This window comes from Nelumbo lutea, chromosome 2 (genome assembly GCF_056320005.1).
Source record: "Nelumbo lutea isolate HS-2025 chromosome 2, American lotus-T2T, whole genome shotgun sequence".
Classification (NCBI taxonomy): domain Eukaryota; kingdom Viridiplantae; phylum Streptophyta; class Magnoliopsida; order Proteales; family Nelumbonaceae; genus Nelumbo; species Nelumbo lutea.
The window spans coordinates 56,951,984-56,965,076 of record NC_142685.1 but is presented as its reverse complement, the minus strand read 5'-3'; the positions used below and the strand labels follow the sequence as shown (position 1 = coordinate 56,965,076).

The 13,093-nt window shown below is 45.1% G+C and overlaps 2 protein-coding genes across 2 annotated transcripts; both read left to right on the top strand.

Moving 5' to 3' along the window:
* Positions 1 to 53: 53 nt before the first annotated feature.
* LOC148870891 (uncharacterized) lies at positions 54 to 4,293 on the top strand. Its single transcript, XM_088970004.1, has 5 exons — positions 54 to 274; positions 402 to 655; positions 755 to 1,823; positions 2,628 to 3,193; positions 3,431 to 4,293. The coding sequence occupies exons 1-5, from the start codon at positions 54 to 56 to the stop codon at positions 4,291 to 4,293; spliced, it is 2,973 nt and encodes a 990-aa protein (XP_088826130.1).
* A 2,473-nt stretch (positions 4,294 to 6,766) lies between these two features.
* On the top strand, positions 6,767 to 7,099 carry LOC148870890 (uncharacterized). Its single transcript, XM_088970003.1, has one exon. The coding sequence runs from the start codon at positions 6,767 to 6,769 to the stop codon at positions 7,097 to 7,099; it is 333 nt and encodes a 110-aa protein (XP_088826129.1).
* The last annotated feature ends 5,994 nt before the right edge of the window (positions 7,100 to 13,093 follow it).

The following is a 13,093-nucleotide window of genomic DNA, read 5'->3' as shown; positions in this document are numbered from 1 at the left end:
AGCCATCGTGAATAATTGGCAGGAAATAGCAGTCTCGACTCCTAGCAGAATCAATGTCCAACCAATGTTGGGACCCAAATACCTTCCCCGAACCCAACAAAGGGAGTGGAGCAGGCCACTACCCATCAGCAGTTCTCAAGGAGGCAGAAAGGACAGGCGACAGAGCCCCTGAATTAGTTACACACAGAGTTGGTTATTCTGCCGCCAACTCCATGATATTTTCCAGAGTTAGTTATCTTGCAAATCAGAGGATATTCCCTCTATGGTTACACCTGTAGGCTAGCTATATAAGGCCATACTCTTATAATGAAAGGTGTGAATGAATATCCCCCCGTTTTTCTCTCACTGAGTCCCTCTTTTCCTACCTTCCCTTCTCTTCTTCCTCTTCATTTCTGTTTCAGGAGGTTAAGCCACCCTCGAAGGGGCTTCCGAGGTGAGCGGTATCTCACCAAGTTGGTATCAGAGCAAGGTTGCAGACCAGCTATGCCGCAGACAAGATCCTCTACCATGGAAGATAGAGTCGACCAACTTGAGATTGGGTTCCACCAGGTACTGAACGAACTCAGGGATCTCAAGGTGGTCATCTCTAACCTCGCCTCCCAACAACAATCCGGCAAGACCAGTCATCCAACAGGGGCCGACGCCTATGTTTCCGGTAGCTAGGGAACTGGGGGTTACCCCGCCGGAAAGGTTACTAAAATCAATTTTCCCAACTATTCGGTTGGAGATCCCATTCCTTGGATCTTCAGAGCAGAGAGATTCTTCGAGTATCATGAAACCCCCGCACACCAGCGCGTCACCATCGCCTCCATTCACCTAGAAGGAGACGCTATTCTCTGGCTCCAGTGGTATCGACAAACCCATCCTCAAGTAACTTGGGCGGAGTTCATGGAAGCTCTGTGCATCCATTTTGGGCCGACGGCGTTCGTGGATTACGACGAACTCCTCACTCGACTAAAACAGACCGGGACAGTAGCAGACTACAAGCTCGAGTTAAAAAGAATGGCGACCAGGGTACATGGATGGCCGGAGAAGGCCTTGGTAGGGTGTTTTGTGGGAGGTCTCAGAGAAGACATCCGCCTGGAAGTGAGAGCTCTTCGACCAGCGACAGTCATGGCGGCGGTGGGTATGGCTCGCCTGCAAGAAGAGAAGATTGATAGCATGCGTAGGACCAGCAAGCCATCCTACCCGAATGTGAGGGCTCCCCAGCGGGCCGAACAACCCTTGAAACAAGTTGGGGATTCTCAGAAGCCCATTTTTCCCAGGCCCACTGTGCCTTTCAAGCGCCTCTTGTGGGCTGAGATGCAGGCCCGACGCGAGAAGGGCCTCTGTTACAAATGTGATGACAAGTTTGGGCCGGGCCATAAGTGCCGGGTCCAGCGAGTGTTTCTCTTTCAAACAGAGGAAGAGCCGGAGGAGACAGAACTAGAGCACATCGAAGACCGTGAGATGATATCAGGCGAACCAGAACCTGTCGGAGCCGAGATCTCCCTACACGCTCTTATGGGCCTCAACCCTCTTCAGTCCATGCGAGTAGAAGGAAGATTGATTGGCCGATCTGTGATGGTTTTGATTGCCAGTGGCTCTACTTTGAACTTCATCACTTGTCGTTTGGCAAAGCAACTAGGCATGACTATACACCCCACTCCTCTCTTTTCGATCCATGTGGCTGATGGGAATCAGATGTTATGTGATGGTGTATGTAAGAAGGAAAAGATCCTCATACAGGGCCATAATTTCGTGGTAGATCTTCACCCATTGGAATTCTTGGGGGCTGATATTATTTTGGGAATCCATTGGTTACATGGCCTAGGTCCAGCACTGTGATTGGGCCAAAATGACAATGGATTTTTGCCAAGATGGACAGACCTGCCATTTACAAGGGGTGCGGCCCCCTAGTCCCCGAGGTGATACTTTAGCCTCTATAATACGGGCTTCCAAGGATGCTGGACAACCCTTGTTTATGCACTTAGGCATTCGGCCCACAGTTCCAATTTTAAACAATAAGGACTGTGACCAACCCACGGAAGCACAACATAAGGCCCTAAGATCGATGATCAGTTTGGTGACATATTCAAGGAACCGAACCAGTTACCTCCACCCTGGGTCCATGACCATCAGATACCCCTCTTACCAGATTCCAAACCAGCCAATTTGAGGCCATATAGATACCCTTATTTCCAAAAGCTGGAAATTGAGAAGGCGGTAAAAGAGCTACTGGACAAGGGGCATATACAGACCAACACTAGTCTGTTTTCATCCCCCGTACTCCTAGTGAAGAAGAAGGATGGTAGTTGGCGTTTTTGCATAGATTATTGAGCCCTGAATCAGATTACAGTGAAGGACAAGTTCCCGATACCCCTCATTGAGGAACTGTTTGACGAGTTAGGGGAAGCACAAGTGTTCTCCAAACTAGACCAGCGGTTCGGGTATCATCAGATCCGGGTTCACTAGGCTGATATCCACAAGACAACCTTTAGGACCCACAATGGCCATTATGAGTTTCTGGTTATGCCGTTTGGTCTTACCAACACACCCTCCACCTTTCAGGCCCTCATGAATGACATCTTCAGGCCATTCCTAAGGCACTTTATTCTGGTATTTTTTTATGACATTTTGGTTTACAGCAAGGATTGGGGCACCCATATGAAACATCTGAAACTTATCCTCACAATTCTGAGAGAGCACAAGTTGCATGCCAAATTGACAAAGTGTTCCTTTGGACAAAGACATATTTGGTACTTAGGCCATGTGGTTGCTGCAGGGTGGGTCATGGCAGGCCCAGAAAAGATAGATGCCATCCGAAAATGGCCCAAGCCCACTACTGTAAAGGCTCTCAGGGGCTTTCTTGGGCTTACCGGTTATTATAGGTGCTTCATTAAGGGGTATGGGCTTATGGCCGCCCCTCTAACGTGCCTGTTAAAGAATGATTCTTTTGGGTGGGCCGATGATGCCCAACGGGCCTTTGAAGACTTGAAGACAACAGTTTCTAGCCCTCCAGTCCTCACTCTTCCGGATTTCTCTCAGCCCTTTGAGATAGAGTGTGATGCATCGGGTGTCGGAGTGGGGGCCATCCTGATGCAGAAGGGGCAACCCATTGCTTATTTCAGCAAGGCTCTCTTAGCAACTCACCAAAATCAGTCCACCTATGTCAAGGAATTGATGGCCGTGGTAATGGCAGTACAAAAATGGCGTACATACCTTTTGGGATGCCAATTTATCAGAAGGACAGACCAACAAAGTTTGAAGTACATAGCAGAACAAAGGGTGCACACCCCGGGGCAGCAAAAATGGCTTAGTAAACTAATAGGATTCGACTACCACATCGAGTATAAACCTGGGCCTGCCAACAAAGTAGCTGATGCCTTATCACGGGTAGAAGAGCTAGCCCGACTAACCTGCTCCTAGCCCAGTTTCCCCTTGTTTGAAGCTATACGGCAAGAAGCCAGATCTGATCCGCAACTGCAAGACATCAGGGAAAAGTGGAAACGTGACCCTTCTCAGGTTCTGGGTTACCAAATTGTGGGACCTGATCTTTTCTTCAAGGGCAGGTTTGTGGTTGCTCCAAATTCCACCCACAAAACTGAACTGCTAAGGTTGTTTCATGATTCTGCATTGGGAGGATATTCAGGGGTGCTACGGACCCTAAAAAGACTCAGCAGCCACTACCATTGGGTAGGAATGCGCAAGGATGTGTTGCACTATCTATCTGAATGCCAAACTTGCCAACAACAGAAATACTCCTCACAGTCACCCGCGGGCCTTCTACAACCCCTCATGATTCCAGAGCAAGTGTGGGAAGACCTCTCCATGGATTTCATCATGGGACTTCCTCGTTCTGCAGGGAAAGAGGTCATCATGGTAGTGGTTGACCATCTCACCAAGTATAGCCATTTCTCTGCTTTGCCTCACCCTTACACTGCAGTAATGGTGGCTGACATCTTAATATGGGACGTGGCAAAACTGCACGGAACACCAAGATCCATTGTCTCAGACCGTGACCCTGCCTTCCTAAGTTCATTCTGGAAGGAGTACTTCCGATTGCAAGGAACCCAACTGCACCCATCCACCAGCTATCACCCGCAAACTGATGGACAGATTGAAGTCATTAATCGATGCTTAGAAGCCTACCTTAGATGCTTCATAGGGGAGAAGCCTAGACAATGGGCCCATTGGCTTCCGTGGGCAGAATACTGGTACAATTCAACTTATCAGTCAGGTGCAGGAATGACACCCTTCAAGGCCCTATACGGCAGAGAACCCCCTCCCATATTACCCTATGAATATGGGTAGTCCAAGGTGGCAGAAGTAGAGACTCGCCTACTGGAAAGAGACGAGATCCTTAGACTGCTCGAGGTCAATTTGACAAAGGCCCAACAACAAATGAAGATTAGCTATGACTCTCACCACCGCCCATTAGAGTTTCAGGTGGGTAATTTTGTCTACCTTAAGCTCCAACCTTACCGCCAGGTCTCAGTGGTAAGACGGGCTTGGCACAAGCTAGCTCCCAGGTATTATGAGCCCTATAAGGTGCTGGAAAGAGTGGGCCTTGTTGCTTACAGATTGGACCGCCCTGCTACCTCGAAGCTTCATCCAGTGTTTCACATCTCCCTTCTCAAGAAAGCTGTGGGAAATCATCCGGTGTTTCACATCTCCCTTCATCCGGTGTTTCCGATGGGTCCGACGAGGTGGGCAGGTTGTAGCAGAAGCCAAGGTAGAATGGGTCGGGCTCCCCCCAGAAGACGCCACTTGGGAACCTTATCTAAGGCTGAATGAGAGGTTCCTTAACCTAGACCTTGAGGGCAAGGTCAATGCTAAGGAGGGAGGAATTGTTGGGACCCAAATACCTTCCCTGAACCCAACAAAGGGAGTGGAGCAGGCCACTACCCATTAGCAGTTCTCAAGGAGGCAGAAAGGACAGGCGACAGAGCCCTAGAATTAGTTACACACAGAGTTGGTTATTCTGCCGCCAGAAGATATTCCCTCCATGATATTTTCCAGAGTTAGTTATCCTGCAAATCGGAGGATATTCCCTCTATGATTACACTTGTAGACCAGCTATACAAGGCCATACTCTTATAAGGTGTGAATGAATATCCCCCGTTTTTCTCTCACTGAGTCCCCTTCTCTTCTTCCTCTCCATTTCTGTTTCAGGAGGTTAAGCCACCCTCGAAGGGGCTTCTGAGGTGAGCGGTATCTCACCATCCGATGTGGCTCCCTTCGATGGAAGGTTTTATCAAACTCAACTTTGATTTTTTTTTTTTTTTATCAATAACACTTTCATTAATTCATCAATAGAAGATTTACAAAAGGAAGACAAACACACTTATCTTCCAAGAGCAACAAAGAATCTTAAGAAAAGGAAAAAAGAAAGAAAACACACTAAAGTTACAGCTTGGCCCAAAAATGTGAATCCCTTTCTGCCCCTTGTTTAGCTAAACCGTCAGCTAGGGAATTAGCTGATCTTTTAACCCAACGTATCTTAACCTCCATCTCCCACACCAGCCACTTGAATTTCCTCCTCTCATTATTGTACTTCCATAAGCCATTGTGATCTTTAAGCAGCCACCCTATCACCACCTCTAAATCCCCTTCAATTAAGAGTTTCCTGATGTTCAACTCCTTAGCTTTTTGGACTCCTTCCATAACTGCAAAGGTCTCAGCTCTAAGGGAGTCACCCACTCCAATTGGGCCTAAGAGCATGGCAGAAATGACCCCATTTTCATCCCTAAAAACACCCCCAATCCCCGATTGTCCCAGATTTCCCCTGCTACACCCATCAAAGTTTAATTTCACGAATCCACTAGGTGGAGGGGTCCAAGCCACACTCATTACTGACTTAGTTTGTGTGCAACTTGCAATTTCACCCCACTTCCTCAACATGTCATCCATAGTGTAATATGTGAAAAGCTCCAAAGGTTTCAGTCACTGTACCGCCCTAATATGAATGATAGCTCTCAAATCTGCTGCTCCTCTCTGAGCTTCTGAGAATATCCTGGAATTTCTTTTTTCCCAAAGTGTCCAACATACCACAACCCTTAGTCCTCTCCACATTGTCCTTCCCCTTTTTATCCGTCACCTGAAAAAAGAAGGGGAAAAAAGGCCTTGCAAATCTGATGGGGGGTTCCAACAACAACCAAATAGGGACAAAGCTCATTCCCAAATTGACCTCACAAAATGGCAAGACACCAGTAGGTGAAAACCAGTCTCCCCATCCGCTTTACAAAGAACACACCACTGAGGTGACAAACAAGTATTGGGTCTCTTCTTTTGGAATAAAGCACCAGTGTTGATTCTTTCCAGATAGGCTTCCCAAGAAAAACTACCAACCCTAGGAGGTATTGCTCTGCACCAAACCTCATCAATAGGAAAAGAAGGGGAGGTAGGACTGGTGGACTTACTTAAGACTTTGAAGAAAGAAGAACAAGTAAAAATGCCATTGGGAGGTGTCCAAATTCTAGAGTCCACCCTAGTGGGGTCTAAGACAACGTTATCAAGAATTGCAATAAGGCTCAAAATAATGTCAAAGTCTGAGTCCCTCAAATCCTTTCTTAGACCCAAATTCCACCCAATCCCAAAAATGGAAGAGGACGGGGTGGTAAAAGACGAGATTGGCTCATTTTTCAAATCAGAAAGAGCAAACAAAGAAGGAAACTGATCCTTTAGAGGGGCACTCCCCACCCAGGTTCGTTCCCAAAATTTTATGGAGTTATCGGAATTCAAATCATACCTGATATTAGGGGAGAAAACTGGTAGTAGGTCATGAATGGCTTTCCAAGGAGAATTGCTTGATGGGAGCAGTGAAGGAGATCCAGGGCCATCAGGGGTTGGTGGTGTATTCAGAACAGAGGCAGGTTCAGTTATAGCACTTTTCTCAGGACCAATTAGAGTTGGAGATTCTTTGAGAGCAGAAATTCAGGCCCTCTTGGAGGGGGTAAAAAGGGCTAAGAAGTTGAATATAAATAGGTTGATTATCGAAGGAGATTTGCAAGTGGTAATTGGCTGGATAGAGAAGGCAAACGATGGGTTATGGGCATACATTAATGAAAGAAGGCATTTCAAGTGGCTAACCCAAGGAATGGATGTACGTGGCCAGTAGGTTAAAAGATGTGCTAATTCATTTGCAGATGCTTTAGCCAAACAGGGGGTGGGAAGAAGTCAATTGTTTTGGGCTACTATGTAATTTTCCTGTGTGTGTGGGGGGGGTGGGGTGGGGTGGGGTGGGGTGGGGGGGTGGGGGGGTAAGAGGGTTTACCTGCCCCCACCTTTGTATTTTAAACATTTTTCTTAATTAATGAAAGTTTTCTGTTACTAATAAAAAAATAAGGACATCTCTTTTTGACTGATCTCTCCAACTCCATAAAGAGTACTCTTTTCCAAATTCACCTTGATGCCTAATAATAGCAACTCAGAATTGACCAGAACTGCTCTTAAATTTAGAACTTGGTCCTCCTCCGCATTTAGGGAAATAAGGGTGTTATGTGCGAATTGTAAATTGGAAATGCTTGGCCCCTCTAACCCAACATTGAAACCTTCTAGCCAGCCCTATTGAACTCCCCTTTTTATCAGCTGATTTAGAATTTCCATTACCAGCACAAACAAAAAAGAGGAGAGAGGGTCCCTTTGTCTCAGTCCCTAAGAGTATGAAAAAACTCTGAGGATACCCCATTAAGTATCACCAAAAGAGATGCACTTGAATATCCAATTCCTCTATTTCTCTCTAAATCCCATCAGCCTCTGAATTTTTTCCAAGAATCCCCACTCCATATGATCATAAGCCTTTTCTATGTCTAATTTGCACACTAGACCAAGCCTTCCACTTCTTAGCCTTGAGACTATGCACTCACTTGCCACCATCACCCCATCGAAAACCTATCTTCCCTCTTCAAAGGCCATCATTTGAGTTTCCCCTACTACTTCATGAAGCACTTTTCTCAGCCTATTTGATAACACTTTGGCCAAGATTTTATAAGGACTGTAAATTAAGATGTTTGGCTTAAAGTCCTTGACGTTCACAACCCCAACTTTCTTCTGTATTAGTGCAATGAAGGTTGCATTGGCTTTCCTTTCTATCAATCTTGCAAAACTCCTTAATCATTTGCATAAAGGGATCCTCCAAAAAGTGCCAACACTATTTTATGAAGTTTAAATGAATCTATCGGGACCCGGAGCTTTGTTTCCATTTTTCTTCTTTAAGGCCTCCCTTACTTCTCCTACCTCTATCTCCCTTTCTAACCACCCAGCTATCTCACTCAAGATTTTTTATTCAACCTCTCCTAAAGAAATCGAACACCACTATATGCTTGAATACAACTTTTTTGTAAAATTCCACCACTAGTCTTTGAATATTTTCCCAATCCTTAGCCACTTCCTCCCCCACCTCTACCCTCATAATCAAATTTCTCCTCTTTCTCCCACACATATAAGCCTGAAAGAAGGCTGTATTTTTGTCTCCATCTTTTAACCACTAAGCCTTTGATTTCTGCCTCCAACTCACCTCTTCCCTCAATAGCAATCTCCCTAACTCTGTTTTCAGCCCCTCCTCTATTCTCATCTTTCTTGGTTAAATTTCTTTCTCTTCCTTCAGCCTCTCCAGCCTGGCCAACTTCTCCAACACCTCTCTCTTTCTACTTTCTTTGCTCCCTAACTCTCCCCTCCTTTTTTTTTTTTTTGATCAATAACACTTTCATTAAATCATCGGTAGAAAATTTACAGGAGGAAGACAAACACACTTATCTTCCAAGAGCCACTAAGAGCCTCATAAAAGGAAGAAAAAAGAAGAAAAAGAGAAAAGAATACACTAAAGTTACAGCTTAGCCCAAAACAGTGAATCCCTTTCTGCTCCTTGTTTAGCTAAACCGTCAGCTAGGGATATAGCCAATCTTTTAACCCAACATGTCTTAACTTCCATCTCCCACACCAGCCACATGAATTTCCTCCTCTCATTGTTATACTTCCATAAACCATTTTGATCTTTAGTCAGCCATCCTATCACCACCTCTGAATCCCCTTCAATTATGAGTTTCTTGATGCTCAACTCAGATTTCCGGACTCCTTCCATAACTGCAAAAATCTTAGCTCTAAGGGAGTCACCCACTCCAATTGGGCCTGAGAACATGGCAGAGATGACCCCATTTTCGTCCCTAAAAACATCCCCAATCCCCGATTGCCCCGGATTTCCCCTACTGCATCCATCAAAGTTTAATTTCAAGAATCCACTAGGTGGGGGAGTCCAAGCCACTTTCATTACTGACTTGGTCTGTGTGCAATTTGCAATTTCACCCCACTTCCTCAACATGTCATCCACAGTGTAATCTGTGAATAGTTCCAAATATTTCAGCCACTGTACCGCCCTAATATGTATGATAACCCTCAGATCTGCTGCTCCTCTTTGGGTTTTTGAGAATATCATGGAGTTTCTTCCTCCCACAATGTCCAACATACTGCAGCCCTTAGTCCTCTCCACATTATCCTTTCCCTTTTTATCCGGCACCTAAAAAAGGTAGGGGAGAAAAGGCCCTGCGAGTCTGATGGGGGATTCCAACTGCGTCCAAATAAGGAGGAAGCCCAATCCCAAATTGACCTCGCAAAGTGGCAAGACACCAGTAGGTGAAAACCAGTCTCCCCATCCGCTTTACATAGAACACACCACTAAGGTGACAAACAAGTATTGGGTCTCTTCTTTTGGAGTAGATCACCAGTGTTAATTCTTTCCAGATAGGCTTCCCAACAAAAACTACCAACCCTAGGAGGTATTGCTCTGCACCAAACCTCACCAACAAGGAAAGGGGGGAATGTAGGACTAGTGGACTGACTTAAGACTTTGAAGAACGAGGCACAAGAGAAGATGCCATTGGGGGTAGGTGTCCAAATTCTAGAATCCTCCCTAGTGGGGTCTGTTGAGCAGGAGGCCAAGAAGAAAAAGAAAAGAAGGAGAAAAGAAGGAAGAAGAAGAGGAAGAAGAATAAGAGGCAACTGAGTTAAGGCCTCAACAAAACTTAGCTTCAGTCGAGTGAAGCTTTGCGTGTATACTATTATGGCCGTACATAACAATGTCTACAGAATTACAAAAATACCCCTGCGGGTATTAAGTCTGTGAACAATACATATAATACACTTGTTAACACTCCCCAACCAATCATGCCCAACTTGTCACAGAGATCTTGATGTCTAGAATGGTTTAGCCCTTTTGTAAATAAGTCTGCTAGTTCGTCTTCAAAGCTGATGTATGGAGTGCATACTTCACCTGTGATGATTTTCTCTCTGAGAAAATGCTTGTCAACTTCAATGTGCTTTGTTCTATCATGTAGTACCGGGTTGGTAGCGATACTGATAGCTGCCTTGTTGTCACAGAGTAGAGTCATGGGTTTACCAACTGGAAAACCCAACTCTCCCAATAGATTTTTTATCCACATACCTTCGGCTACTCCATGTCCATTGTACGGTACTCAGCTTCACCACTAGATCTAGCTACCACGGTTTGCTTCTTACTCCTCCAAGTAACAAGGTTCCCTCCTACAAAGGTGCAGTAACCACTAGTAGACCTTCTGTCACTTTGGGATCCAGCCCAATCCGCATCTGTGTAAATTTCAACCCTCAAGTGTCCATGTTTCTGGAATAATAAACCAGCACCCGGGAACTTCTTAAGATACCGAAGTACTCTCTCTGCTGCTTCAAGATGGGTGGACCTAGGTGCATGCATGAACTGGCTGAGGACACTAACAGCATATGCTATGTCTGGACGAGTCATAGAGAGGTACAACAATCTTCCTACAAGCCTCTGAAATTGCTTCACATCCTTAAGAGGTTCACCTTGGCTGTCACTTAACTTATGGTTTGGGTCAATGGGAGAGTCAGCTGGTTTAACCCCAATCTTTCCAGTGTCCTTAAGCAAGTCTAGGACATATTTCCTTTGGGAGATGAAGATACCCTTTTTTGATCGGGCAACCTCAATTCCAATGAAGTATTTGGCAGGTCCTAGATCTTTCACTTCGAACTGAGTGGCAAGGAAGCCCTTCAAGCTTTGAATTTCATCCTCCCAGTCACCAGTAACAATTATGCCATCCACATATACTATTAGGGCAGCCATTTTACCTTCTACCCTTTTTACAAACAGTGTGTGATCTGACTGACATTGCTTGTATCCCATCTGCTGAACTACAGTATGAAATTTGCTAAACCAAGCTTTTGGTGATTGCTTCAGCCCATATAAAGACTTCTTTAACTTGCACACTTTCTGTTCACTTCCTTGAGCCAAAAAACCGAGGGGTTGAGCTATATAAACTTCCTCTTCAAGGTCACCATTCAAGAAGGCATTCTTGATATCGAGCTGATGTAGATCCCAATTCAGATTGGCAGCAAGAGAGAAAAGTACTCTAATAGAGTTAATTTTGGCAACAGGGACAAAGGTTTCTGCATAATGAACTCCATATACTTGAATAAAACCCTTTGCCACTAAACAAGCTTTATACCTCTGCACAGTTCCATCAGCCCCATGCTTAACAGTGAACACCCATTTACATCCAACTGGAACCTTACCCTTAGGGAGATCAACAAGTTCCCACGTGCCATTCTTATGAAGAGCATCAATTTCTTCCTTCATGGAATTTGTCCATTCTGGTACTAAGAGAGCTTCTACCACATTCTTGGGAATAGGGATACTATCAATGGGAGGTAAGGAAGGCACGAATGAAGGTGAGATGTTCTCATAGGAGACAAAGTTGGAAATGGGGTGTTTTGTGGTGGACAACCTAACACCTTTCTTGTGAGCAATAGGAAGGTCAAGATCATTAGCAATAGGGAGGTCAGGACTATCATTGGGAGTCAAGTTACCTGAGAGGGTATGATCTTCCCCCGAGGAGTTTGATGGCACTTGAGGTACAGCTTCTGGATTCTCCACAGCTCTTGAACTTGGTTGGCCTTTATGACGACGAGAAAAAACACGGAAAGGTGGAGGATGAGGAAGAGAAGGGGGAGAAGGAGAAGGATTAGGAAGAGGAGGAAGTTGAACCAGTTTCTCCTCATGCCTACACTCCCCCTGAGGAGAAACAGGAAAGAAGGGATCATCTTCAAAGAAGGTAACATCCATGGAGACATAGAATCTACGAGAAACAGAATCAAAGCAATGATAACCTTTCTGAGAGAATGAGTAGCCAAGAAATATACACGGGATAGCACTAGAGTCCAATTTCCCCCAGGTGGGAGATAGGTTTTGGACAAAGCACCAACAACCAAAAACACGAGGAGGGATAGAAAGAAGAGGGGCCTCAGGAAAGAGAAGTTGATGTGGGGCTTTGTACTCTAACACACGAGAGGGCATTCGGTTAATGAGGTATGTAGAACAAAGGACAGCCTCAAGCCAAAATCGTTTGGGAACATTCATGTAGAGTAGTAAACCCCGTGCCACTTCAAGGAGGTGTCGGTTCTTCCATTCAGCCACACCATTTTGTTGTGGCGTACGGGCACAAGAGCTCCGATGAAGAGAGCCATGTGAAGCAAAGAACTCCGTAAGGTTACTATGAAAAAACTCTTTGGCATTGTCTGACTGGAATATTTGAATCTCAGTCTGAAATTGGGTGAAGACCATCCGCTGAAAATCTTGGATAATTTTTTATACTTCCTCACGGGTTCGCATTGGATATACCCGTGTATTTGGAATAATCGTCAATGAAGGTAATGAAGTACTTGTAGCCACTCTCAAAAGGTAAAGTAACAGGGCCCCACACATCAGAATGCACAATATGAAAAGGAAACTTAGATTTACTATTTCTTTAAGGGAATTGAGTTCTACAATGCTTGCTTAACTGACACGTTTGACAGGAAAAATTAGAAATAGACATTGACTTACACAGTTCTGGGAAAACCAATTTCAAGGTTTCAAAAGACAAATGACCCAGACGACAATGCCACAAATACATTTTACTCTTTTTGAACTGGCTCATAGACTCTGTAACAAGAAGGCCAACCGTATTCTCCAGCATGTAGAGTCCATCAACCATACGACCCCTACCAATCGTCCTCCCCGAGACCAGATCCTGAATCAGACAATAGGTAGGGAAAAAAGTCACAGAACAGTTCAAGAAATTTGTAATAC

Excerpts from the sequence above, each read along its gene's own strand:
- LOC148870891 (XM_088970004.1), top strand. The coding sequence starts at position 54 with ATGTCCAACCAATGTTGGGACCCAAATACCTTCCCCGAACCCAACAAA. Across the intron at positions 656-754 it reads GGCCGACGCCTATGTTTCCG|AGAGATTCTTCGAGTATCAT; the intron begins GTAGCTAGGGAA and ends TCTTCAGAGCAG. Across the intron at positions 1,824-2,627 it reads CATGGCCTAGGTCCAGCACT|CAAGGATTGGGGCACCCATA; the intron begins GTGATTGGGCCA and ends TTTGGTTTACAG.
- LOC148870890 (XM_088970003.1), top strand. The coding sequence starts at position 6,767 with ATGGCTTTCCAAGGAGAATTGCTTGATGGGAGCAGTGAAGGAGATCCA.